The sequence below is a fragment of the Bos javanicus genome, chromosome 16 (assembly GCF_032452875.1).
Source record: "Bos javanicus breed banteng chromosome 16, ARS-OSU_banteng_1.0, whole genome shotgun sequence".
Taxonomy (NCBI): domain Eukaryota; kingdom Metazoa; phylum Chordata; class Mammalia; order Artiodactyla; family Bovidae; genus Bos; species Bos javanicus.
The window spans coordinates 21,621,926-21,648,203 of NC_083883.1; the positions used below are offsets into that span (position 1 = coordinate 21,621,926).

At 38.4% G+C, this 26,278-nt stretch overlaps 1 protein-coding gene across 4 annotated transcripts in view; it reads right to left on the reverse strand.

Moving 5' to 3' along the window:
• GPATCH2 (G-patch domain containing 2) overlaps positions 1-26,278 on the reverse strand; it is a 194,183-nt gene that overhangs the window by 9,329 nt on the left and 158,576 nt on the right. For 3 of the 4 annotated variants that reach the window (XM_061382203.1, XM_061382202.1, XM_061382204.1), the window contains one exon: positions 10,269-10,357. The exons of the other annotated variant lie outside the window; for it this stretch is intronic. In XM_061382203.1, the coding sequence (XP_061238187.1) occupies positions 10,269-10,357 (89 nt within the window). The remainder of the gene's footprint in view (positions 1-10,268; positions 10,358-26,278) is intronic. 4 annotated transcript variants of the gene reach the window in all.

Sequence of the window (26,278 nt, forward strand, 5' to 3'; positions counted from 1 at the left end):
ACTTTTCAAATTCACTGTTTTTTTTGCTGCTGTAGTTTGTTCGTTTGGCTGTATCTAATGTGCTATTCAACCCATCAAGTGAAGTTATGATTTTTAAGATTTTTTTTCAAAACAAAATAATCTCAACTTTCTGTTTTTTTTTTTTTACCACAGCTGTCTTTTCTCTTTCTAGTTATTCCCTTTCATTTTTTAATCTGTTTTTACAACTAGTTGTTAGCTTTGGATTGTGAGACCATCTTCAGTAGGTTTTCATTTGTAGTGATTCTTGAGGCTTGGGTTGAAGGCACGTTATCTCTACAGAGGTTTTGCATTTCCTTCAAAGACCAGTTTTGATGCTAAGTTTTGGCATAGTGTCGTTTTAAACTAGAGTCTCAGGTAGGGACTCTTCACTTTCATGCATTGGAGAAGGAAATGGCAACCCACTCCAGTGTTCTTGCCTGGAGAATCCCAGGGACGGGGGAGCCTAATGGGCTGCCGTCTATGGGGTTGCACAGAGTCGGACATGACTGAAGCGACGCAGCAGCAGCAGCAGCATGTAGGGGTAGGCTCTTGGTTACATATCTTCAGAGTTTCCAGTTAGAGCCCAGGTAGAAACCAGATTCTTTATTTTCGTGTCCTTGTGAGTGAGTTTTGTTTCTAGTTTTCCCTGTTCTGAGGACAGAGCTTTTCAGATATTCTGCTCCCCAGCTTGGCTCTTTCCAAAAGGAACTAACATTCCTCCAGATTTCCTAGATTGGTTCCTTAGAATGAGTTCTCTTTTTCCCGCAGCCTCAGTAATGCATCTAAAGAGATGGTTTTACATTGTATTCAGCATGTCCAGGTATTCTGTAGTTTGAATATTTTCTTACTAGTCTTTCATACTGTCAGGAATAGAAATTATTTTCTTTCTTTTTTTATTGGAGTATAGTTGCTTTACAATGTGTTAGTTTCTGCTGTAGAGCAAAGTGAATCAGCTATACATATACATACAGTCCCTCTTCTAGGGATTTGCCTCCCATTATTCATCACAGAGCACTGAGTAGAGTTCCCTGTGCCATATGGTAGTTTCTTATTGGCTATCTGTTTTATACACAGCAGTGTATGTATATGTTAATCTCTATCTTCCAATCCATCCCACCCCCTCCCTTCTCTCCTTGATGTCCAAGCATTGGTTCTCTATGTCTGTGTCTCTATTTCTGCTTTGTAAATAAGTTCATCTACACCATTTTTCTAGATTCTGCATAGATGTGTTAATACACAGTATTCATCTTTCTGTTTCTGACTTACTTCACTCTGTATGACAGTCTCTAGTTCCAGCCACATCTCTGCAAATGACACGATTTCATTCCTTTTCATGGCTGAGTAATATTCCATTATATATATATATATATATATATATATATATATATATATATATATATAAATAAAATATCTTCTTTATCCATTCCTCTGTTAATGGACATTGAGGTTGCTTCCATATCCTGGCTATTGTAAGTAGTGTTGCAGTGAACATCAGGGTGCATGTCTGTAATTACTGTCTATCTAATATGTATGCTTACTCTTTCCTTGAGTGTTTCTTGTATCATATGACAATGGAGAGCTGTTTAAAATGCTTCTGAGACACATAACTGAAAGGTGGTTCATATATCCAAGAGGCAGAGGGTAATGTATTTCCTAGGCTTTTGCTATATGTTCGGATGTGGTTTGGTTTCAAAACGAATAACAACAACCCCCTTCCCCCACCAAGTCTGCCTGTTTTAAAATCCGGGAAGAGATAAGATAATCTACAGTGGTCATACAGATCCAGGGATAAAAGAAAGTAAAAATATAATTATTGATAAGATAAATTTGAGCAACTGAATAGTTATAGCACCTTGGAAAGGAGCTTGAGTACATCAGACATTTTCTGATTATGTTCAGTATGACTTAAAAGAATACCTTTGAAAAATTTTCACCCTTTATGATTTACAGTCTGCCTTTATCACCTTCAATATTTATAAAGATTATTTTATTATTGAAGTATCAGTAGGATGCAGAGGAAAAAACAAGAGCCATAAAAAGCTATAATGTAACTCCCTGCTAAGAACTTGCATGTTCACAAAGACACAGTTACTCTGGAGCAATATCTATACTGAAATATTGAACTTCAGTAGGCATTTCTCTGCATAATTTAAAACATAGAGAAGAAAGTCTACTACTTATGGTGAATACTTTCCCTATGGTAATATTTCAATAGAAAACAACATAGAAATAGCAAGTACTAACTGTGGATCACAATGAATTTAGTAATGCATAGAAGACAGAACATTTAAAAAATACGGTAGCCACAATATCTCAATAAACATACTGAAATCTTTTTAACTATCAAAACCTCAGTAAGCTATGACTTCTACCCCAACACAAGACCCTAACCAACACTGCTGATGGCCTTTAAACACGTGTTAATAATATCCCTCCTATTTTGTTCATTTCTTTTCTTTACCCTTACTGATGACATTTTTCAAGCTATAAAATGCACTCTGCCGGCAAACCTTCTTGCTTCAACAATTCTCTCTTTTATAACAGTAAGTCTACATCCTGTGCTACTGAAACATTCCACTATCTTTTGGTGTGTGACTTTGAATGAGGCAGAGAACAAGCCGTACATTTAAAAATCAATACCTAACCTTATCAATATTCATTTTACTTTGTCAATACGAAATACAAAGGTGAAAGAGCAGTAAATAAGCTAAAGCACTGAAATAAATTCGGTGTTCCTGTCACAATTAATAAATGTTCAACTGGTAACACTGCTGGCTGGTCTATAGCTTTATAAAGCGACTCAAATCATGCTTCAGTGTTACTGCTACACAGGGTGAGTGAAATTTTCAATACACTAGCAGGTAAAAATGATCAGATTTGGGGTTATTAATTTCACAGGGGACTTTAAATCTTCAAAAACAATATGACTTATTATGAATATAAAATATGTAACTGTTTATCTTTAGCATCTTAAATTATTGTATAAACATAGTTTGGGATTACAAAGTTAAAGTGCCTAGTTATAGTTTTCTGACAATTTTTTTGCTAAACCTTTCCTAAACCTGCTGTTTTGTCCCCATCCTATTTCATATATATACCAGAGGGGATCACTGAACAATATTCAGACCATCAGCCTTTAATTCTTATTCTTGATTTCAAATCAGAAAGTGTTACCCTCATCTGCCTTTTTCCAGCTTAGGTTGAACGTTGACTAAAGGTAAAAGAACTGTGAAAACACATCTCAGTTTCAGAGGAATAGTTTCCTTCAAATCATTCTACATTCTAACCTACCTTGGAAGCTTAGGAAGATAAGATTCTTTGTTATGTGACTGACTATATATTCCAGAACTTGAAAAATATCATTTTTGGAGACAAGATGATCTAGGATTCATAACCTCATTAACAAAGTGTATTTATGCAAAAGCATTTCTTATGTGAATTTGGATAATAATCTTCACCTTAGAGTTGATTCATTAGTATTAGAAGATATTCTTTTTAAAACTAAGGATTTTTAAATAACGTCATTCTCTTCCTCCTTGAGATGAACAGTTATGCATGGATTTTTAAAAATGCATGAGTAACATAATTCTCCTACTCCAATACTATTTGATTAATTACAAAAATGCATTAACTTTCTATGAATTATGTTTTTTTAAGTAAAACAATGTAGTAATAGAATCAAAATCTTGAGTTGTAAGGAGAATCACAAAAATTTTGAAAAATAACATTTGGAATATGCTGGTAGATGCTTAGGAATGTTTTAGGCTAAAGTTTAATCTTTATACCCATACTCTATAAAAAATGATTTCTTCTGATGCTGTTGAGTTGTCACATCAAAATCACCCTGTAGATATAATTACATTATCCTCTTCCCAACCATTACGTATTTTCCTTCTCACTTCACATATGTTAGGACCTGACCCTGACAGTCTCTCTTACTTATTGCTGGCTCTGAAGTGCTTTAGTCACATTCCTAAGATTGTTCTTATACCATTTCTGCCACAAATGTTTGAATCATTGAAAGATAAGAGAATTCAGGAGACCATTCAACCAGAATGGGAGTATTAAAGAATCCTACACCCGCCTTATGCATGATTTGAATTCAAAAACTTATGACATGTATTTAATCTAAAAGTGGCTATATGTTCCTGTATAAAGACATACATTAGAGATATACTAATGAATGTTCTGTATTTCTGCACAGCAAATTTAGATAAATGTTTTTGGCACTTCAGATATATAATAGTCTGTATAAAAAATAAACTATATAATAGTCTCTCTCTACATATAATTACATAAAAAACATGGAATATGATGGTCTTTACCTATATATTCTTACAAAGGGACCTAAGGATATTGTCACTAAAAGAAGATGGGTTTAGGAGTAATACAGACATTGGCTTGAATCCTCCCTTTGCCCTTCAATCATTCTGCCTTCACAGATAGCTAAGAAGAAGCCCACATATGTCTGAATCTTCATTTTATGCTGTACAGTGAATGATAATAACATGTGAAACACCAAGTTATTGCAAAGATAAAAAACAATAATAAAGGCTTTGGTACATAGTAGGCACTCAATAAGTGGTAAATATTTATCTACATAAATATTTGTTGTGGTTGTTCAGTCTCTAAGTCTTGTCCGACTCTTTTGACCCCACGGACTGCAGCACGCCAAGCTTCCCTGTTCTTCACCATCTCCCAGCGAAGAGCAAACTCACGGCCACTGTGTCAATGATGCCATCCAACCATCTCATCCTCTGTTGCCCGCTTCTTCTCCTGCCCTCCATCTTCCCCAGGGTCAAGGTCTTTTCCAGTGAGTCTGTTCTTTGCATCAGGTGGCCAAAGTATGCAGGAGTATTGGAGCTTCAGCTTCAGCATCAGTCCTTTCAATGAATATTCAGGGTTGATTTCCTTTAGGATTTACTAGTTTGATCACCTTGCAGTCCAAGTGATGCTCAAGAGTCTTCTCCAGTACCACAATTCAAAAGCATCAATTCTTCAGCACTCAGCCTTTTTTATGGTTCAGCTCTCACATCTGTCCATGACTACCTGAAAAACCACAGCTTTGACTACACAGACCTTTGTTGGAAGAGTGATGTCTCTGCTTTTCAATACGCTGTCTAGGTCTGTCATAGCTTTCTTTCCAAGGAGCAAGTGTGTTTTGATTTCATGGCTACGGCCACTGTCTACAGTGATTTTGGAGACCAAAAAAATAAAATCTGTCACTGTTTCCACTTTTCCCCCATCTACTTGCCATGAAATGATGGGACTAGATGCCACGATCTTACTTTTTCAAAATATTGAGTTTTAAGTCAGCTTTCTCACTTTCCTCTTTCACCCTCGTCAAGATGTTCTTTAGTTCCTCTTCACTTTCTGCCTTTAGAATGGCATCATTGGCATATGTGAGGTTGTTGACATTTCTCCTGGCCATCTTGATTCCAGCTTGTGCTTCATCCAGCCTGGCATTTCCCATGATGTACTCTGCATATAAGTTAAATAAGCAGGGTGACAATATGCAGCCTTGATGGATTCCTTTCCCAAATTTGAAATTGTTCCATTGTTCCATGTCTGGTTCTAACTGTTGCTCCTTGATGTGCATACATGTTTCTCAAGAGGCAGGTAAGGTGGTCTGGTATTCCCATCTCTTGAAGAATTTTCCAGTTTGTTGTGATCCACACAGTCAAAGGCTTTAGCATAGCCAGTGAAGCAGATGTTTTTCTGGAATTCCCTTGCTTTTTATATCTAAAGGATGTTGGCAATTTGATCTGGTTCCTCTGCCTTTTCTAAATCCAGCTTGAACATCTGGAAGTTCTTGGGTCACATACTGTTAAAGCCTATCTTGAAGGATTTTGAGCATTACTTTTCTAGCATGTGAAATGAGTGCAATTGTATGGTAGTCTGAACATTCTTTGGCATTACCCTTCTTTGGGACTGGAAAGAAAACTGACCGTTTCCAGTCCTGTGGCCATTGCTGAGTTTTCCATTTGTTGACATACTGAGTGCAGCCTTTAGCAGCATCGTCTTCTAGGATCTGAAACAGGTCAGCTGGAATTCCATCGCCTCCACTAGCTTTGTTTATAGTGATGCTTCCTAAGGCCCACTTGACTTTGCACTCCAGGATGTCTGGCTCTAGGTGAGTGACCATACCATCATGGCTATCTGGGTCATTAAGACCTTTTTTGTATAGTTCTTCTGTATGTGCCAACTCTTCTTAGTCTCTTCTGCTTCTGTTAGGTCCTTGCCATTTCTGTCCTTTACTGAGCCCATCTTTTTATGAAATGTTCCCTTGATATGTGAAATTTTCTTGAAGAGATCTCTGCTGCTGCTGCTGCTGCTAAGTCACTTCAGTCATGTTCGACTTTGTGCGACCCCATAGACGGCCTCCCACCAGGCTCCCCCGTCCATGGGATTCTCCAGGCAAGAACACTGGAGTGGGTTGCCATTTCCTTCTCCAATGCATAAAACTGAAAAGTGAAAGTGAAGTCGACTCTTAGTGACCTCATGGACTGCAGCCTACCAGGCTCCTCCGTCCATGGGATTTTCCAGGCAAGAGTACTGGAGTAGGGTGCCATTGGCTTCTCCATGAAGAGATCTCTAGTCTTTCCCATTCTATTGTTTTCCTGTATTTCTCTGTATTTTTCACTTAAGCAGGCTTTCTTACCTCTCCTTGCTATTATCTGGAACTCTGCATTCATTTGGGTATATCTTGCCCTTCTCCTTTTCTTTTCTTGGCTATTTATAAGGCCTCCTCAGACAACCACTTGTCTTCTTGCATTTCTTTCTCTTTGGGATGGTTTTGGATACCACCTCCTGTACAATGCTATGAACCTCCATCCCTATGAACATATTCTGCATGTAGATGCTTCCTACTTCCAAATTCCAAAAATTCAACAAAATTAAGAGGATGAAGATCAGATATTAAACTTACAAATACATGCATAATTTCATGCATGTATCCCCCATCCCTGGGATTCTCCAGCAAGAACACTGGAGTGGGTTGCCATTTCCTTCTCCGATGCATGAAACTGAAAAGTGAAAGTGAATTTGACTCTTAGCAACTCAGGTAATGTTTTATGTGAATGAACAACTGTATTATGGGTGCTCCAATTTTAAGTTATTCTTCAATTTTTTAGTGTTGAACTATGGAAAAGGTCTCTGAAATAGAGAATTTAAGCTTCATATCTTCTATTTCCTTGAAATCATGTCAAGACATCTATCTATATCTGTATTTATGTCTATATTTTCCCGTTCTCACTGCTTACTCTCCTGTTGATACAAATCTTATTTTCATATTGTATAGTTCATCATGGCCAAAGTAACTCTTTCAATGAAAGAATTCCCAAATGAAGCTGAGAGAGATGGTTTATAAATCTGAATGGTTAAGGATCCCAGGCAATAGGCCAATGCTATAATAGTAACTTTGTAATTGATCTTGTGTTCCTATTGTTTAGTGGGTAAGTTGTGTCTGAATCTTTTACAACCTCAAGGACCGTAGCCTGCCAGGCTCCTCTGTCCTTGGGATTTTCTAGGCAAGAATACTGGAGTGAGTAACCATTTCCTTCTCCAAGGGATCTTCCTGACCCAGGGATCAAAGAAAACATCTTTTGCACTGCAGGAGGATTCTTTAGTACTAAGCGACCAGGGAAGCCCGTGTTCAGTACCTACATGGAAAACATTTTCTCAGAGTCATTTTGCTGAATCACAGACTTACTATGGTTCATTGTGGTTTATTTCCATATTGAAAGTGAAAGGTTTTTTTGCATCTACTTCTGCTTTATTGACTATGCCAAAGCCTTTGACTGTGTAGATCACAACAAACTGTTGAAAATTATTAAAGAGATGGGAATACCAGACCACCTGATTTGCCTCCTGAGAAATCTGTATACAGGTCAAGAAGCAAGAGTTAGAACTGGATATGGAACAACAGACTGGTTCCAAATCAGGAAAGGAGTACGTCAAGGCTATATATTGTCACCCTGATTATTTAACTTATATGCAAATACATCATGCCAAATGCCGGGCAGGATGAAGCACAAGCTAGAATCAAGATTTCGGGGAGAAATATCAATAACCTCAGATATGCAGATGACACCCCCTTATGGCAGAAAGCAAAGAAGAACTAAAGAGCTTCTTGATGAAAGTGAAAGGAAAGAGTGAAAAAGTTGGCTTAAAGCTCAACATTCAAAAAACTAAGATCATGGCATCTGGTCCCATCATTTCATGGCAAATAGATGGGGAAACAATGGAAACAGTGAGAGACTTTATTTTGGGGGCTCCAAAATCACTGCAGATGGTGGCTGCAGCCATGAAGTTAAAAGACGCTTGCTCCTTGGAAAAAAAGTTAAGACCAATCTAGACAGCATATTAAAAAGCAGAGACATTACTTTGCCAACAAATGTCTGTCTAGTCAAAGCCATGGTTTTTCCAGTAGTCATGTACAGATGTGAGAGTTGGACTATAAAGAAAGCTAAGCGCCAAAGAATTGATGCTTTTGAACTGTGGTGTTGGAGAAGACTTTTGAGAGTCCCTTGGACTGCAAGGAGATCAATCCTGAATATTCATTGGAAGGACTGATGCTGAAGCTGAATTTCTGATTCTTTGGCCACCTGATGGAAAGCACTGACTCATTGGAAAAGACCCTGATGCTGGGAAAGATTAAGGGCAGGAGGAGAAGGGGACGACAGAGGATGAGATGGTTGGATGGCATCACTGACTCAATGAACATGAGTTTGACTAAAGTCCGGGAGTTGGTGATGGACAGGGAGCCTGGCATGCTGCAGTTCATGGGGTCGCAAAGAGTCAGACACGACTGAGCGAATGAACTGAACTGAATTGAAAGTGAAAGTTAGTTGCACAGCTGTGTCCAACCTTTTGTGATCCCTGGACTGTAGCCCGCCAGGCTCTTCTGTCCATGGAATTCTCTAGGCTAGAGTATCGGAGTGGGTAGCCACTCCCTTCTCCAAGGGATCTTCCCTATCCAGGGATCAAACCTGGGTCTCCTGCACTGCAGGCAAATTCCTTACCAACTGAGCCACTAGGGAAGCCCTTATTCCCATGTAGGTGTCTATACTTTAATAACCAGTTGGCTCCCTATCGCAGGTCTTCATCTCTGCCTCCCTTACCACTGCTCTTGCATGAGACCTTGTAATACATGCTAATCTTATTTATATCCATCCCAACCATGCTTAGGTCTTTGCTGTCTTTCAGGAAGGCCTCCTGTTCCCTCTGATCTAGTGTCTTGTCTCAGCTCAACACTTGTGGTTTTCCCTATGCTACACTCATTCGAATGACATGGATTTTGAGGTGGAAATGATGAGAGATTTTTTATTCTAATTCTAACTTGTCTAAGTAAGGAAAGACCAATCTAAGATTGCTGCAGAACTGGGTCTAGGAACCAGATTGCTGTATTCATGGCCAGGCTGCCATCTACTGAAACATGGGTCTTGTGTTTTCAGAGTGCTTCAGTACTTTAGAAATAATTAATATTAATTTCTTCTGGGGTTATCTGCCTTTTCATCTATTTATGCTTTGTTTTTCCAAGTCTATAATTTTCTTGAAGCCAAAGACAGCCTTTGAAGTTTCTGTATTCTGTAATACCTCAGTTTTGCAGGTGTGTGTGTGTGTGTGCTAAGTTGCTTAAGTTATGTCTGTCTCTTTGCGACCACATGGACTTTAGCCCACCAGGCTCCTCAGTCCATGGAATTCTCCAGGCAAGAATACTGGAGTGGGTTGCTGTGCCCTTCTCCAGGGGATCTTCCTGACCCAGGGATTGAACCTGTCCCTCCTGCACTGGCAGCTGGGTTCTTTACCACTAGCACCACCTGAGAAGCTTAAGTGTTAAAGTACACATGTAGGAAGTACTTGGGCTCAGTAGTAAAGAATCCACCTGCCAATGCAGGAGATGCAGGTTTGATCCCTGGGTCGGAGAGATCCTCTGAAGAAGGAAATGGCTACCCACTCTAGTATTTTTGCTTGACAAATCCCATGGCCAGAGGAGTGTAGCGGGCTACAGTCCATGGCGTTGCAAAAGATTTGGACATGACTTAGCAACTAACGACAACAGCAAGTGAGTACTCTAGTGATTGGCTGCCAGAAAAACTTATGCAAGGAACACTCGTACATCCTGACACCAAAGGCAAATGACTTGCTTTACTGGTTTCTTAGAACTGTGCTTCTTCCTCAGTGCAAGCTAAGGATTATCCGTGTTTCACTCCTGATGATGTATAAAGTTTGTATGTGTGCTCTGCCCCGAGCCCGCTTTCTTTTACCTGCTGTTGTAGGTCCAGGCAAAGGTGCGGCTTTTCTTCTCCGTTTGATATCTCCTGTGCACAGAGATCCTAAATGCATGCTTGTTTGCCTACAAGTAATTATCAGAAAAAACTATTAACAAAGGAGGAAAAAAATGACACATAAATACACAGCTTGTATAATCTGAACCTAAATCAAAACATTCTCAACAAAGATGGAGCAGCCTAGCCAAACCACCAATCTTGTTTATATCGAAACATAATTACGTTTGTTGACAAGCGTTCAGCCGCTAAATGCGCCATCATAAATTGTTACTGGAATGAATAATATAAAAGGAATGCTTTTTAATTTTCAAAACTGGCAATCTTTCTGGCTCAACATAAAATCAAGCACTGTTGCTTCTGACAGGAAAATAGCTAAGATTAATTATCTAAAGAGATCACAATATTGTTGCTAGGTTATCAATTGGTTACTAATGCTTTACTGTCAGAACAACATTTATTACAGGAAAAGTATGATCAATTCCTTTTAGGATATTATATGGCAGTGAATTCTCTTAAAACATTTTACGTAGATAGAAGGAAACAGTGATGTTCTTCCTTATAATTCACATGATTAGAATTCTTTAGTTATTTATTAGCTAGGTGAGGAAACATAATTTGAATGCATTAATGCTGGTTTACTGATACTAGACAGGCTAACATGCTATTGGATTACCTTTGTAAAGACATGATTTATAAGAACTAAGAAGCAGACCTTCTGTTATTCTTGGAGTAAGTCCAAATTAGATTTTTTTGTTTAACCATGGACTCCTAAATTTAAGACTTTTAGTACAGTTAGAAATGGTTCATTTGGAAATGAAGACAAACTAATAAGATGGAAAAAATTTAAAAGCCTTCAAAAATTTCAGGCTATAGGGGACTCTTGTGTTAATTTCCTGGATTATAATCCCTGACATGGGGTTAGGATGGTGTCTAGGGGTCATGAAGCAGAAATAAATAAAGCAAGTTTATTAGGAAACATGACATTTTAGTAATTCAGAAAAATATGTGGCAGTATCCTGAAGTTTTATAGGGTCCGATTTGAAAACTAGATATTTTAGAGAAAAATGTAAAAGGAAAAAATGAATTCAGGTAAAAAAAATAAGAAAAAACATACATTTACACCCAGGTATTTAGATATAATGAAAAATTGGAGTTGGAGAGTAAAATTACTTGATATATAGAGTGTATCTATAACACACAAAGTACAATTAGTGATCTGGCTAATCCAGTGGGTGTATAATCTATCAATATAGGTAAAAACAAGTGGGTATATATTTAACTAGTTTTCTCTTCCATTTTGTATTGAGTACATACTCATTCTCTTTTATGGAATAAATATAATTATTAAAATACTTAAAAAATTAGTTCACTCAACTAATGACTAACTTTGCAGAAATATGTATACACATATATATATGTTGAAGTGTTTCTGAACATGCATAACTGTGGCATTTTTATTGCTTTTTTAAACAATCTTTTCTCTCTTGACTGTGCTGTATAGCATGTGGGATGTTAGTTTCCCAACCAGGGACCGAGTCCACGCCTCCTGAGTTGGCAGGGCAGAGTCTTAACCACTCGACCACCAGGGAAGTCCCTTTATTGGATTTTGAGATGTGGGTTTTGGCTCATATTGCCAAGAAAAAAAAAAAAAAAAGTTACAATCATAGCTATTTTTAAAAACTATATAGAAATTTTAAAAATGGAAAATTATGTCCTTTTTATAAAGCCAGCATCATTTTTATAAAACAATTAATGAATTCACTTTTGGCAAGCAGTTATTAGTATCCACTACTGACTTAGCGTAAAACCTTATAGAGGAGGTGAAATGAGAAGAGTAGGAAAAAGGAGGTGGAAGATACAAAAGGAAATGGAATGTTTAGTTCTTATTACTGGAAGAGTTTTAAATCCAAGTGAGGAGATTAAGTCGTAAGTATATGAAATAATTAGGAACAGCAGAGGTAGTGGCAGGCACAATGAGCTTTCTTAATACTATTAGAGATTACGGTATTTAGTCCTTACCACAAACCTGAACACGTTTATTGAATATACCATTTTTCTTTGTAGGGGAAAAAAAAAATCTGTGCTTCAGTAGAAAACTATAGGGTATACCTTTCTAGTCACGGGATTCTGAGTCTGTGGGCGCTATCTAAGTAACAGATAACTGAAAACAACAGAGAATAATTCTCGTCTGTAGTTATACAGATGAATTCTGTCCTCGGGAAGGACAGTCCTCCTCCTGTGGAAAACGCATTTATATCCATCTGCACAGTCATTCAGCCTTCCTTACTTCACATACATTGGTGCTTCTTTCGTTTCTCTTTGAGCCCATTATAACATCTGCTTGGCTCCCTCATTAATCGATGAGTTAAAGAAAATCTCAAACGCTTATTCATTTTATATCTGTAAGAGAGACCTGACTTCATCTTTTTGTACATTATCCTCCAACATCTCTGATCCCTCTTGGGACCTCCCCACTAGAAAAAGACTGGAGCAGCTGGCCTCGTGCACACAGCACGTACCTGACAGTCTCTGACACCAGGACCAGCTGAGGAGGAGGGGAAAGAAACATTCTAGAGTCAGGAATGAAGTGGGAATCTGAAATCTGCAGTGTGGCCCTTCTCTGAGCGAGCCGCAAAAACCAACCCACGGACTCTCTACCTCTGATCCTCCAGTTAAAACGTAATGAATATTCTTAAATTAAGCCACTGCTGGACAGGTTTTCTATACCTATTGCTGAAAGTATTCCTAAATGGTAAAGAGTTTGCTCTGTTCTGAGAATTATGAGTAACTTCAGGATGTCTGGGGAGCAGTGTTTGCAGAAGGGACTGTCTCACACGATGGAAGAAGAACACTGGGCTGGACCATGGGCCGTGTGTGTCATACATGCCCCGGAAGCCGTCTGGATTTTATAGCTGATGTAGAGTCGGACACGACCGAGTGACTTCACTTTCACTTTTCACTTTCATGCATTGGAGAAGGAAATGGCAACCCACTCCAGTGTTCTTGCCTGGAGAATCCCAGGGACGGGGGAGCCTGGTGGGCTGCAGTCTGTGGGGTCGCACAGAGTCGGACACGACTGAAGTGACTTAGCAGCAGCAGCAGCAGAGTCATGAAAGGTCATAGAGCAGAAGAAAGCTGGTCAGATTCATGGGATGCTGATGAACTGGGGTTGGGAGGGTAACCAGGTTTACCGGTAGTTCAGACACACAGATCCTCCCAGGGTATTAGTCTCTGTTATAATGAAGAATAATATCAAATGGCCACACAGTGAAGCTCCTATGTGTGAACATGTCTGAGTGAAGATGTGGGCAGGGGTGGGAAGGCAGTCAATGAAAAGTCCTGATTCTGGATTATTTGAAAAACTAAGCTTGTTTTTGATTATTTTTAAAGTTCAAACTGCACTTTAAAAAAATTAGCCAAGGGAGTCCTTTTTAAGAAATACCTTTCAGAAATCATTAGAAGAAATATTTGAGGGTCGGATACATAGTATTAATAATTGCTCTTTGTGACTCTTAAGAAGGCTGACTTCTACTTACAGTGTTCTTGTACTAGTTGTATGGAACTGGAGTCTTCTAATTGTTTGAAAAAATCACTCTCCCAAGTCAATGTTGCCTTTAAAACTTTTAATTTTTTTACACTGTTCAAATTTATTAGGGAGGTCTGCTTGCAAAGAGAGCGAAAAACAAATCTCAAGAACAACTCCCTCTTCTAAGCCTTTTTCTCATCTGCTGGGCCCCCAATTCCCTTTGTGGGTGTCTTTATAGAACAAGTGGGATAGATTGTTTTCCTTCAGCTCCCCTCCCCTACCCCCAACATAGCTACATAAAGTAAAAGAGACAGACCTTTCAAGGAGAATAAAGTTAAAGTTAATAAAGTCAGTACACTGAACCCAAAGACCTGAGCCATGAGAAAAACAGCCAGCTGTATTTCAGTAATTCTATCAAGAATTGACTACCTGCTTCAGCACATTGAGAGATCGGGATTATTGATCACTAAGATTACCTTGTTGAAGCATGTCCCCCTCCCCGCCCTGCTTCAGAGAGGTGCAATAGAGTTCCTACAAATAACACTAAATAAGGTCTACTCCGTTATTTAGTTGTCACTCTTAATGTAAAACAGAGCAGTTATTTTTTAATTTAAAAATCAATGAACGTCTCAAAGGCAGCCTAGTTGCTTTAGCCTAAATGAGTCATTTGTCTTTGCAAAGCAGAACACACGGATTATTATTCAAGGGGATAGCTGGCAATTTTGGGGTTTTGTTTGTTTTTCTGCTGTGGTGTTTTGAAAAATGACCATACACTGTCGTATGAAGAGACTCAAAATTGTTCAAAAATGTTAAGCTCTTTTTGTAAGGAAATTACCAATCAGCTCTATCAGTCTGTCTGTTTCAGTTAGAGCCTTGGCTTGGGTAGAAAAGCGAGGAGAAAAGTCAGAACCTGATCACATTAGGACTAATGACACCTTAAAATACTAGGTGTAGACACACATGTATCTTTAAGGGGAAAGGATAAAGAAATAATGCTTTTCTGTGATGGATTAAATAAGCAAAGTCACTGAGTTATGATTTGAAACACCGTTTCCTATTGTACTCATGCTGAAAAATTTCCTGTTAAATATCCGAAAGCAGAGCTCAAAAAGAAACCTTTTCATTTTGTTTTGCTTTTGAAACAGACTTCACTTGGTTTATCTCATCATTTCTCTCTTTTTTTTTTTTAAACATTTTTTTTTAATCTTTTTAAAACTTTTTATTTTGTACTGGAGGATAGCCAATTAACACTGTTGTGATAGTTTCAGGGGCACAGTCAAGGGACTCAGCGATACATATACATGAATCCTTTCTCCCCCAAACTCCCCTCCCATCCAGGCTGCCACATAACATTGAGCAGAGGTCCCTGTGCTGCACAGTAGGTCCTTGTTGGTTATTCATTTTAAATATAGCAGATCGCTATCACCCTTTTAAGTGAGGTGGTGGGAAGAAATGGGGCATTTTATCCAGAGGAAAAAAAAGTGAAAAAAAAACAAACAGAAGTCTGGGAAAAAACAAAAAAACAAACACAAAGCAGAAACAAAAAATCTTAGGGAGGACCTGAGAACCTGGCTTTTGACAAGGGCTGACAAGGGCTGAAACAGGCAGTGTCAAACACAATAATATTAAAAGGAAAGACAATAACAACTTGTCCCTTCGCGGTAGGCGCATTTACAAATAGAGCTTTTCAGAGAATGAGGCCTCCTGAAAGCTGCCCCCTGGATAAAATGTGTTCCCGAGCAGCCTCAGACAAGCTGCAGAGAGAGACAAACAGATGTGACTATGGGCCCTGGCATTTGGCAAGAACACTCACTGTCAGTTAGAAAAATATAAGGCTGGACAGGGCATCAGCTGCACAGAGATGAAGCGGGTCTGTGGTGTCACTGGAGGAGCAGGCAGTGCAAACCCAGCCCCGTGTGAACCCCCTGCTAGATCCAAATTACCCTCTATTCCCCTTTATTTGGTGTCAGTATGTCTCAGCGTATTAACTGAACAAGTAAACATCAGTATCTAGCTCTTTCCCTTCTGTGCCAATATGCACAATGTCAAGTACCGTTGAGCATAAATTTATTTCGTAACTTCTAGGATCACATTACATCCTTGTTCTTCATGGTTTTCCTTCAAAGCCCCATCTTGCGCATGAAAACCCTTTGCATTTGGTATGTCCTTCATACCCCGATCAGTTTTTGGTTCTGGCACCTTCTCTCTCATTTCTTTGGTCATGTGACACCCTAGTCCATCTCAAGCCCATTTCCCCTCCCTTTGGAACAATCCTGACTTCAGAGAGGGGGACGTTAAGTTATAATTCAGTGCACTGAATGCAATACTTGTGTCCTGGGAATCAAACTCTTGCTTTATTCTGGACATACCCTGTATTGTTATAAACCTTCTGATGTTTTAGGTCATTGCCCAGACTTCCCCAGATGCTAAAATGGATCTAGCCACCAGGTCCCTCTCTAACACTGTGGGCTGACCTTCTTCAAGCATCAGCTACTCCTGGTCCCCATGCCTACCTGCTACCCCACTACCTACCTGCTCGGGTGGCTCTTTACTCTGCATCCATCAACCTCAGGTTACCCGTTGTCAAAGGCTCCAGCCCTTGGATACAGTGACCTGCCTGCCAGTGTGCAGTTCCCAACAGCTTCTGAAGGATCTGTCCTGTCTGTGCCTCTTCCATCTCTTCTGAGAGGTCAAGTCCACATCTACTTCTGCCCAATCTGCTTTATTCTGCTGTACCCAGGTAACTGGTGGCTGCTGCCGGCACCGTTTCCTATGTGTTTCCTCCATGCCAGGTTATAGGCCAATTAAGGCTTCCCCTCTGAAGCTCCTTGAGGGATGGAAGCTGTGTGTCAGGAGTTTCCAGGGAACTCAGGGACCAATGTCACTAGCTAAGGACTCTCCAGGGTCCTCAGAGAAGAGCAAGTGTGGATGAACTGTAGTGAATGGGGCGTAGGGGGGAGAGAATGGGAGGTGGGACATGGAGGAGATAGTGGGAGCCTTCAGGGCTGCACTGGTGGCTCAGATGGTAAAGAATCTGCCTGCAATGCATGAGACCTGGGTTTGATCCCAGGGTTGAGAAGATCCCCTGGAGAAGGGAATGGAAACCCACTCCAGTATTCTTGCCTAGAGAATTCCATGAACAGGGGAGCCTGGAAGGCCACAGGAGTCACAAAGAGTCGGACATGACGGAATGATTTTCACTATTCAGGTGGGCCGGGAGCCTCATGAAACCAAATGCAAAATGTGTGTACTTTTTAGTAAGAGGATCCATGGTTCCTAACTGATTCTGAACTATTAATGGAGGCATTAATACCAATCACCATAGACTGATACCAAACTAGTATTCATAATCTAAAATAGAAAACACCTATCTTAAAATTTCTGTGCAAAGTTTAAAATATTCTAAACACATAGGCCACCCTTTCTACTTACAGTATCACAAAGAATAGAATTTAATAATGTCACTTAAAAAAAAAAGCTTTATCCAAATATCTATGGATATGTTCTATCTGAAAAGCATCCCCTTTCATTCTCCAGCTTCTCATCCTGTTTTATTTTTCTTCATGGTATGTGTGTGTGTTAGTCACTCAGTCGTGTCCGACTCTTTGTGACTCCGTGGATTGTGTAGCCCATCAGGCTCCATTGTCCGTGGAATTCTCCAGGCAAGAATATTGGAATGGGTTGCCATTTCCTTCTCCATCTTCATGGTAACTAAATTAATATCTCCAAGTCAATGACCATGCAAAGGTGTTTGCTGGAAAGTATGGAAACCATGCCACAAATACTGGTGACGATTATCTCCCATTTGCTGGAAACTGTCTTCTCTATGCCTCCCATTTATGTTGGACTTTATTTTTACAATGAGCATGGAACAAAAAAATACAAATTATAATGAGATGAATCAGAAAACAGCAAACAGGATTAATCAATGCAAGTGGTTTTGGCAGCTGAAGGTATTTCTTTGCCAAAGGCAGGTGGAACTTTTCCCACTGTGGAAGCTGAAGTATTAGACGAAGCTTTAGTTCTGTTGGCCTGATCTGCTTGAGTTCTCACCTAACCCTAATGTCTGACACCACCATTTCTGTTTTCCCAACTAGTTCTCTCAAAGAGCCAACTTATTACCGTATCTTGTCAATGTGTGAGAAGGACTTTTCCTAACCTTTGGCATGTTACTTAAGCTCCCTTGGCCGCAATTTCCTTACCTTCAAGAACTGTGATTAGATTAGTTATCTACCTCAAAGGTTTTTTGAAGATTTTATTTTAAAGATTGTTTGTGTAAAACACTTGGCACAAAGCCTGCCCACAGTAAGCAACTGGAAACTGTCAGCTATTCAATTTACTATTATCATCATCTCCGCTTAACAGATAAAAAGCCCAGGGCACAGAGAAATAAAGCAATTTACCCAGGATCTCACAGCACAGGGGACGTGATGGTAGGTAGCCGGGAGAATGCCTAGTGTAGAGTGTCAGGAAACAGACACAAAATACACACACGACTGTATAAGCTCGTTTCATCTCAATACTATCAATGTGATAAAGATAATATCAATATAATAAGGGTATAAATCAAGGTCATTTCTAAATAATGAGTAGGAATTTTTTTGGGTAGTTAATAGGAAAGCTAAATTTTTCCTTAGAGTGATTCTGCTGGCTTTAAAAGTGTCACAGCATGTTAAGAATAAAGCGCTCATTTTCATTTCAAAAACTCATTAAAAACCCATGAACCTCTCACGAGTCTGAAGCCCACTGACTTTCTCAGGTCAGCCCACTGCCACGGCGGACCTTCTCTTGGCCATCTCTCAGTACTTTCCACTTCAAAGGCGACTTGCTTCTCCATCGTGTGTTCTGTACCTTAGCTAAAGCCTCGAGGGGCTGTGATTCTGGTGATATCACTTCTATATCCCTAAACAGCTCATTTAAATCCTTCTTCTTCTTCTTTTTTTACCTCTTCATTATAATAAACAAATGGTACCTGAAAGGTGGCGGGGGGTTATTGTATGCAATTCAGGTAGATATTAGAATGTTCTGAGTGTATGTGAATGAGGACATTCTCACATTGAGAGGAAAGTTAATCTTTTCAGAGAGCAAATTATTCAGGCAGGTTTCTACATTTCTATTTGGGAGAACTGCTGCTACATCTTAGCTTCCCTGGCACTGCCATCATCCTTCCCATATTTGTTTAATTTCTTCAGATTTTGCTTTAAGAAGTGCCAGTCACCAGGTCTATGTATATAAGCGAACACGTGAGACAATGGGTTCTACGCACTTGAAAAAGCTTCCTAATTCTACCATCTTTGAGAGCCTGCCCTTTCACCCTTCAAAGTTCTCCCTGCATTTAAATCTAAATGTTTTTTCTCTTCTTCAAACTTTCCTAGGCTTATTATTTTTCCAAGTGCTTTTTATTTATATTTCTTACCCATCTGTGTGCGTCTCTGTCATTACACTTATCCTATGGTATGGCCTCAAGTTGCTTTCAGATTAGAGTGGATGTCAGTTAAATACATACTGGAAACAACTAGAGGCCAAGCACCATGTCTAATTCGCAGAACCTAGCTTTGCCTCTGTCATCTCTGAGAAACAGGACAAATGTTTATTGAACTAAAACAAATCAAACTATGGTAACAACTGTTGCCTCAACATTTCATTTGGCAATCAATCATGCGTTTTTTTTTTGGAAAACACTTTCTTAAACTGTTATTTAAATTCACTCAAAAACACTCATTTAACAATTAACAAAACTTGACCTTGAATCATGTAATTCACAAGACACTAAACGAAACACCAAGAATAAGACAACTCCTACCATGGAGGGGCTCATAGCCTAATGCAGTAGACACACATGAATAAGAAAGTACTATACGATGTAATCGGAGAAGGCAATGGCACCCCACTCCAGTACTCTTGCCTGGAAAATCCCATGGACAGAGGAGCCTGGTGGGCTGCAGACCATGGGGTCATTGAGAGTCGGACATGACTGAAGCGACTTAGCAGCAGCAGCAGCATACGATGTAATAAACCCACATAGCTATCTATAGTAGCAGGCCACCATTTTGGGGAAATTGCAGAAAATTTATTTCACCTGAGTTCAAATTTTGATATTGTCTCTTCAAGCAGAATCTATGATATTTGAGGCACCTTGGAATATTCTTTTATTCTTCACACCACAGTGAAAGTGAGAGTTGCTTAGTCGCGTCCGACTCTTTGTGGCCCCATGGACTATGTAGTCCATGGAATTCTCCAGGCCAGAATACTGGAGTGGGTAGCTGTTCCCTTCTCCAGGGGATCTTCCCAATCCAGGGATCAAACCCAAGTCTCCCACATTGTAGGCGGATTCTTTACCAGCTGATCCACAAGGGAAGCCCAAGAATATTGGAGTGGGTAGCCTACTCCTTCTCCAGCAGATCTTCTCAATCCAGAAATAGAATCGGGGTCTCCTGCATTGCAGGTAGATTCTTTACCAACTGAGCTATCAGGGAAGCTATCGATACTGATTTGATTTACTTGATTCATAGCTGTAACTATACATTTCTGGAATCTGATTGCAATTGCACTGATATTTAGTATAGAGTCAACAATAAGTTTATTCTAATTCCCTTAAAAAATGATCAAGCTAGTATTGATACTCAGAGAGACTTACTCAAAATAAATGATTCTTTTAGATATCTCCATTAAATGCAATGAGCTATGTGTCTATTCTTGATAGCACCTTGCATCTGACATAAAGGAACCATCAGATCAGACTATAGATGCAGATAGAATCCAACATTCCCTTTCTGATCAGACACTATGAAATGCTTCCCAGGATGGTATTTGATAGTTGCCATTTTTAGTGATTAATACTATTATGAGTATTCATAATATTTTTAACTTTTAAAAGTGAAGTCCATGCACTTTTCATTTTCAGATCTACTTCATCCAATACCATATATAATATTTGAATTTGTTTATTAAACTGACTTTTTACCTATTGTCCTATTTGATGATTTCTGACTCTAAATGGAGCTTTTAGTTCAGTAGCATTGTGGAACATAAGTGCTGAGTTTCTTTCTTTTACTAGCTTCAAGGAATAATGGAGTGAAAAGGGCAGGACAGAGAATATATTTTATTATCTTAAAAATTATTTTGAACACATGTTGGGTTCTTAAGTCTTACAGAATTTATTATCTAAATTACCAGGAACATCCAAGCTTATTGACTGTTTCAGTTATATATGGGGTGCTATGCCAAATATTTTCACATACTTTATCTTTTTTAATCGTCACATAAACCTGATATACGTCTGAAGAACCTGAGATCCACAGAAACTGTTATTCATCAAAGATCAGGTAAATGAGAAGTAAAGTAAGTCCTCATATTTGAGCCAAGAAATGCTTGCCTCAAAAGAATCACTTTTTCCCCTATACCATAGTACCTCATTCAACTTAGTTTATTATACTCCATTTAATAAGCATCTACTGAAAATGTAATGCATGCCATGCCCTATGCCATAAAACAGGATTGAGAAATAAAAAAGATATGGCTTTCATTTGCTTTCATATGCATTTCATTCATAGGGGTTAAAGTCTACTGATCATGTGGGAAAATGATTTCCCCTCAATATGCAAAGAGAATTCCAAACCAGCATGTAAGGCATTCCAGGCCCCTTGCTGGGAGAAGACATCTGAAGAGGCACAGATGCCATGAGATGCACACATGAGATGCTGTATCTGGGGCTCTGTAAGCGATTCAACATGGCGGGAGCTGGGCCGTAGGAGGGAGAGGGGGGAGGGGCGTCTCCTTGTAGCATCGAGTGTTGATAAATCCAACCAATCTGTCCATTCACAATTATTTTTAAATTCTCTGGAGAAAAAGAATGGAGCTGCCTGTTTGACTGTATTAATCAGTTTATCAACTAAATTGATGATTAAATTCAGTGGGAAAATGATCATAATTTTTTGTAGATATAATTCTGGATTTCATTGCAGCTGTAGGCAGAAAGTTATTGCGCTAATGAAGAGATGGAATCAAATGTAGATCCCTTTCCAAGGCAGCTCCTGAAGTTGAGAGGTTTTGCTCGTTCTAGTAGAGTCTACAATTCCCTTGCATGACTGAGTTGGCAGATACAGGCTTAAGACTGAGTGCAGCTTAGTTTTGTGAAGGCTCCATGACTTTGCTTGTTGAGAGGGGACTTACAGTAATATCATAATTCTATATGCTGTAATGTACATTGGCTGAGCATGAATATAGAAAAGCAAAGGAAAATATGGTTGTCACTTTTAACCTCCAGGTTGAGGAGGTAATAAAAACTGAATTTTTAAAAAATGGGTCAGCATGTCTCAAACTTCTGAAAGATGTACTACTTTGGAATATGCCAGACAATGTTACCATTTGGGCTTCCCAGGTGGCTCAGTGGGTAAAGAATCCACCTGCAATGTAGGAGATGCAGGAGATGTAGGTTCCATCCCTGGGTCCAAAAGATCTCCTGGAGCGGGGCGTGGCCACCCACCCCAATATTCTTGCCTGGAGAATCACATGGACGGAGGAACCTGGCAGGCTACAGTCCGTAGGGTCACAAAGAGTCAGACATGACTGAAGTGACTGAACATGCACTGAACATTACCATTTAATATAACTTACTTGCATTTAGGTTAAATTATTGCTTATGAACAGAATTCAGTTGAGAGTCTATGACCCAGGTGAAATGCCACCTCCATTTTATGCAGTCTTTTCTAATTGCCACTGCCAGAATAATCTCCCACTGCTCAGAGAAAACAATGTTTTCTACCTTAAACTACAGCTATATATAAGTACATGAGCTAATTAATACTCTAGCCAGACTGTTTAGTCCTTGAAGGCAGTGGGGTCCACATCTGACTTATTAAGTAAAATCCCCTTGGTTCTTGCAAGCCTTATAATTCGGGCACTTATTAAACAGTTTGAATGAAATTTACCAAGGCATGCCAGAGTTTTTGGAGTGACTTGTTTTTATGATAATCAATATTCTAAAATAAAGAAATGTTTACTTATGGAAATAGAAAACTAGAAAACTTACTTGGTCCATACTTTGGGCTCTGGGATACAAATGTCTGCAAAACCAAGCTTGCACACATAAACCAGCTTTTATAATACATGCAGGCACCTTGGCGGTAAAGTGTTTTACCTTTCTACATAATTTTGCATTTCATTAAGTGTAACTTTGTGAAAAGAATGCTTTCAGTTACTCCTCTTCCATGATAGTTTCTGGCAGATGAATGAACATTCCGAATGTAAAATTTCTGCAGCTGTTGCTGCTACTCTTTAGTCGCTAAGTTGTGTTCAATTCTTTTGCTATCCCATAGACTGCAGCCTGCTAGGCCCCTCTGTCTGTGAGATTTTCCAGGCCACAATGCTGGAGTGGGTTGCCATTTCCTTCTCCAGGGGATCTTCCTCACAGAAGATCCTCACAGAGGGATCAAACCCACATCTCCTGCATTGGCAGGAGATTTCTTTACCACTTAGCCACCTGACTTATTCGCAAATGTTTACTAGACTGTGAAATATACTGTAAGAGCTAGGTAAGCTACTAGGGACGCTTGTGATGACTATGGGAACACTAATGCTCAATAATCAGGAGGGAGAGTACTTCAGGATTCTCCCAGTTCAATTCAATTGAAATATTCGCAAACTTGGAATGCATTAGTCTATATCAAGGGTTAGTTTTGCATCAAGATCTCTGAACCAAACATCTTATGAAATTTTGGTAAATCAGGTTTATTGCCTCTGTATCTGGGAGGTCTCTTGCCTCAAAGTGTCCATGAAGAAATAGTCAACAGAAATTAATGGCAAATCTAAATCCTTTCCTCTTCTGATTTACATAATCAATTTCTTTGGAAAACCATGGAAGCCCTGACAATTTTTTACTTTTCAGAAAACAAATGCCAAATGACCAAACAAAAGTCATACTAGCTGTGATCAGTCAAAATGTCACTTTTTCTCTAAATAATGTATAAGTAATCTGAATAATGCTAAAAAATTACTATTTCAGAAGACAGTGGTTTTTCTTAAAAACAAGATACTAGATTTGAGAAAATGGTCAAGTGAATTTTTATATGCCTTAGAAGACTTGGGGGAAAAAACAATAAAGACTGTTGTATAAATTATCTACAGTTTGACCTGGGAAAGTTATTTAACTCCTCTGTTTTCTCATATGCAAAATGGGGATAATAAGAGTCTCTATCTCAAAGGGTAACTATGGAAATTAAATGAGTTAAAATAAAATACAGTTTGCACTCAGTATCCACAAGTTTTGTACCTGTGGTTATTATATAAAAATATTAATGAAAAGGTAATTATTAGAAAAAATAAACCTTCCTAAAAATCAAACAGTATATTGGAGTGAGAGTAAGAGTGAGAGAAAAAAGGAAGTGGAAAAGTAGGGCAAGGAAGATAGGTCTGCTTATCTTAAAAATAGAAAAACAAAGCCAAAGGAAAGATAAACCATAAAAAAAAAAAAAAAGCAATAGCCACCTGTATGAGGAGGTAGGAGTAAGTGGTGAAAACTGAGTACAAGTCAGACTTCTTTGAAAGAAATTTCCTGATGAGATTTGATTGTGGAAGCTGTAACAATTTTTCTATTGTTATAAAACAAAAACAATTTTAAAAAACAGTCTCTACACCTAACTATGGATTAATATATCTATCCTTGGAAACTATTTCAAGTGACTTTAAAATACATGAATTTGTGCATTTTTAGTGAAATATAATACTAGGTACAAAAAGAATACAAAAAAGAAAAAACCTAAACTATTTTCGGTAATAATTTTATTAGTGGTCATGACAGTATGGTGATTCTGAGACTATTATGTATGTATGGTATGATCGATAAAATGAACAATTATTACAGTGTCACTAGAGGTAATACTTTTAATGTTGAAAAAGGACATTAAAATCAATGACAGAAAATTTTACAATGAAGTCTTGCATTTGAACTGGAACTAGTAGTAGTATAAGCCAACATGTTAAAAAATTTTAAGTCATTTCATTATAAATGTCTAGAAATAATGACACCCCTCATATGCAGACTGTGGTTTCTAAAACTGTTTCCCAGTAAATGAATCAGTAATTCTTAAAGAAATGGTTGATTCTTGGTCTAGGCTGGAAAAGGTCCAAGAAAGCCTAGAAAATATAAATATACCAGACAGCAAAGAAGAAAGCAAAATCTCCTGGCAAGGAAAGATTCAGGAACCCATTTAAATAACCTCCCACCGCCCAAAAATGGGCCAATTTAATATCAATTAGGAAGACAACAAATGGAGTTAAACGTATTTAAACATGAAATCTGTTTAAATCAATGAGTTAAAGAAACAGAATAAAATTTCACCAGTCACCTCTGGAAAGTGTAAGAAATCAATTAATTTTGAAAACTGATAACTAAAGGGAAAGGAGCAAGTATTCATCTTGCTTTTCCTATGTGATCTGTACCTCAGTAATCAAGTATTGGAAGGGGCTAAGTTTGAAACAGAAGTAATCCAATTAATGAACCAAAGTGTGAGGACAGAATTAACATATTGTCATCCCATGACCCTTAGTGAATGAATTTGGGCGACGATCTTTATGACTAACAAATCACAGAGAGAGAGATGCATAGAGAGGGAAGTCTAGGCCACCATCCCTAGAACAGTTATGCAGAAACAAAACAAAACAGCAAAACTGAACCTGAATCAAATCGATTCTCTAGCTCGAAATACCCACAGCAGAAAACTCAAGGGACAGAGGAAGAGGTTAAATGACACCATGTGGATAAAATCAGCAACATTCCTCAGATGTGAGAAACTTTATAGGACAAACAAGCTGACTTCTTCAAACAAAAAATTTCAAGGAAAAAATGAAAGGGGAGGAGGGCTTATAAATCAATAGGAAGTTACATATATATATCAAACAATTTTAACAGATAGATCTCATCTGGATCCCAATTCAAACAATGTGTAAGACAAGAGATTATAAAATAAGTGGAGACATCAGCTATATCAGCTATAATTAAACACACATAAACATATATATATATTCCTATATATTAAAGAATTATTGCTTTTTTAATAGATGTGATAATGGTACAATGGGATTTCTTTGAGACTGTTATGTTTTAGAGAAATATACTGACATATTTCAGTTGAAATAAGATAAAGACGAAATAAGGCTGGCCACATGTAATTACCTAAGCCAGTTGATATATTACCTAAGCCAGTTTATATTTTTCTCTGTATTTCTGCTTGTGATGACATTTTCCATAATAAAATATTGTCAAAAACTGCTTTTGCCATCTTGATATTGCAAGTGCAAAGGCATCTTTTCAACTCTTAAGACTGCAAGTATGAAGTCATCATAGGTTTTTCACATATTAGTGAGACTCACCATGATTTTTAAGTGATCAAATCTGAAATTAAATAAAGTTATCCATGAAGTCCATGTTATCTAGTCTGTACACACCCAGGACTATAACTTG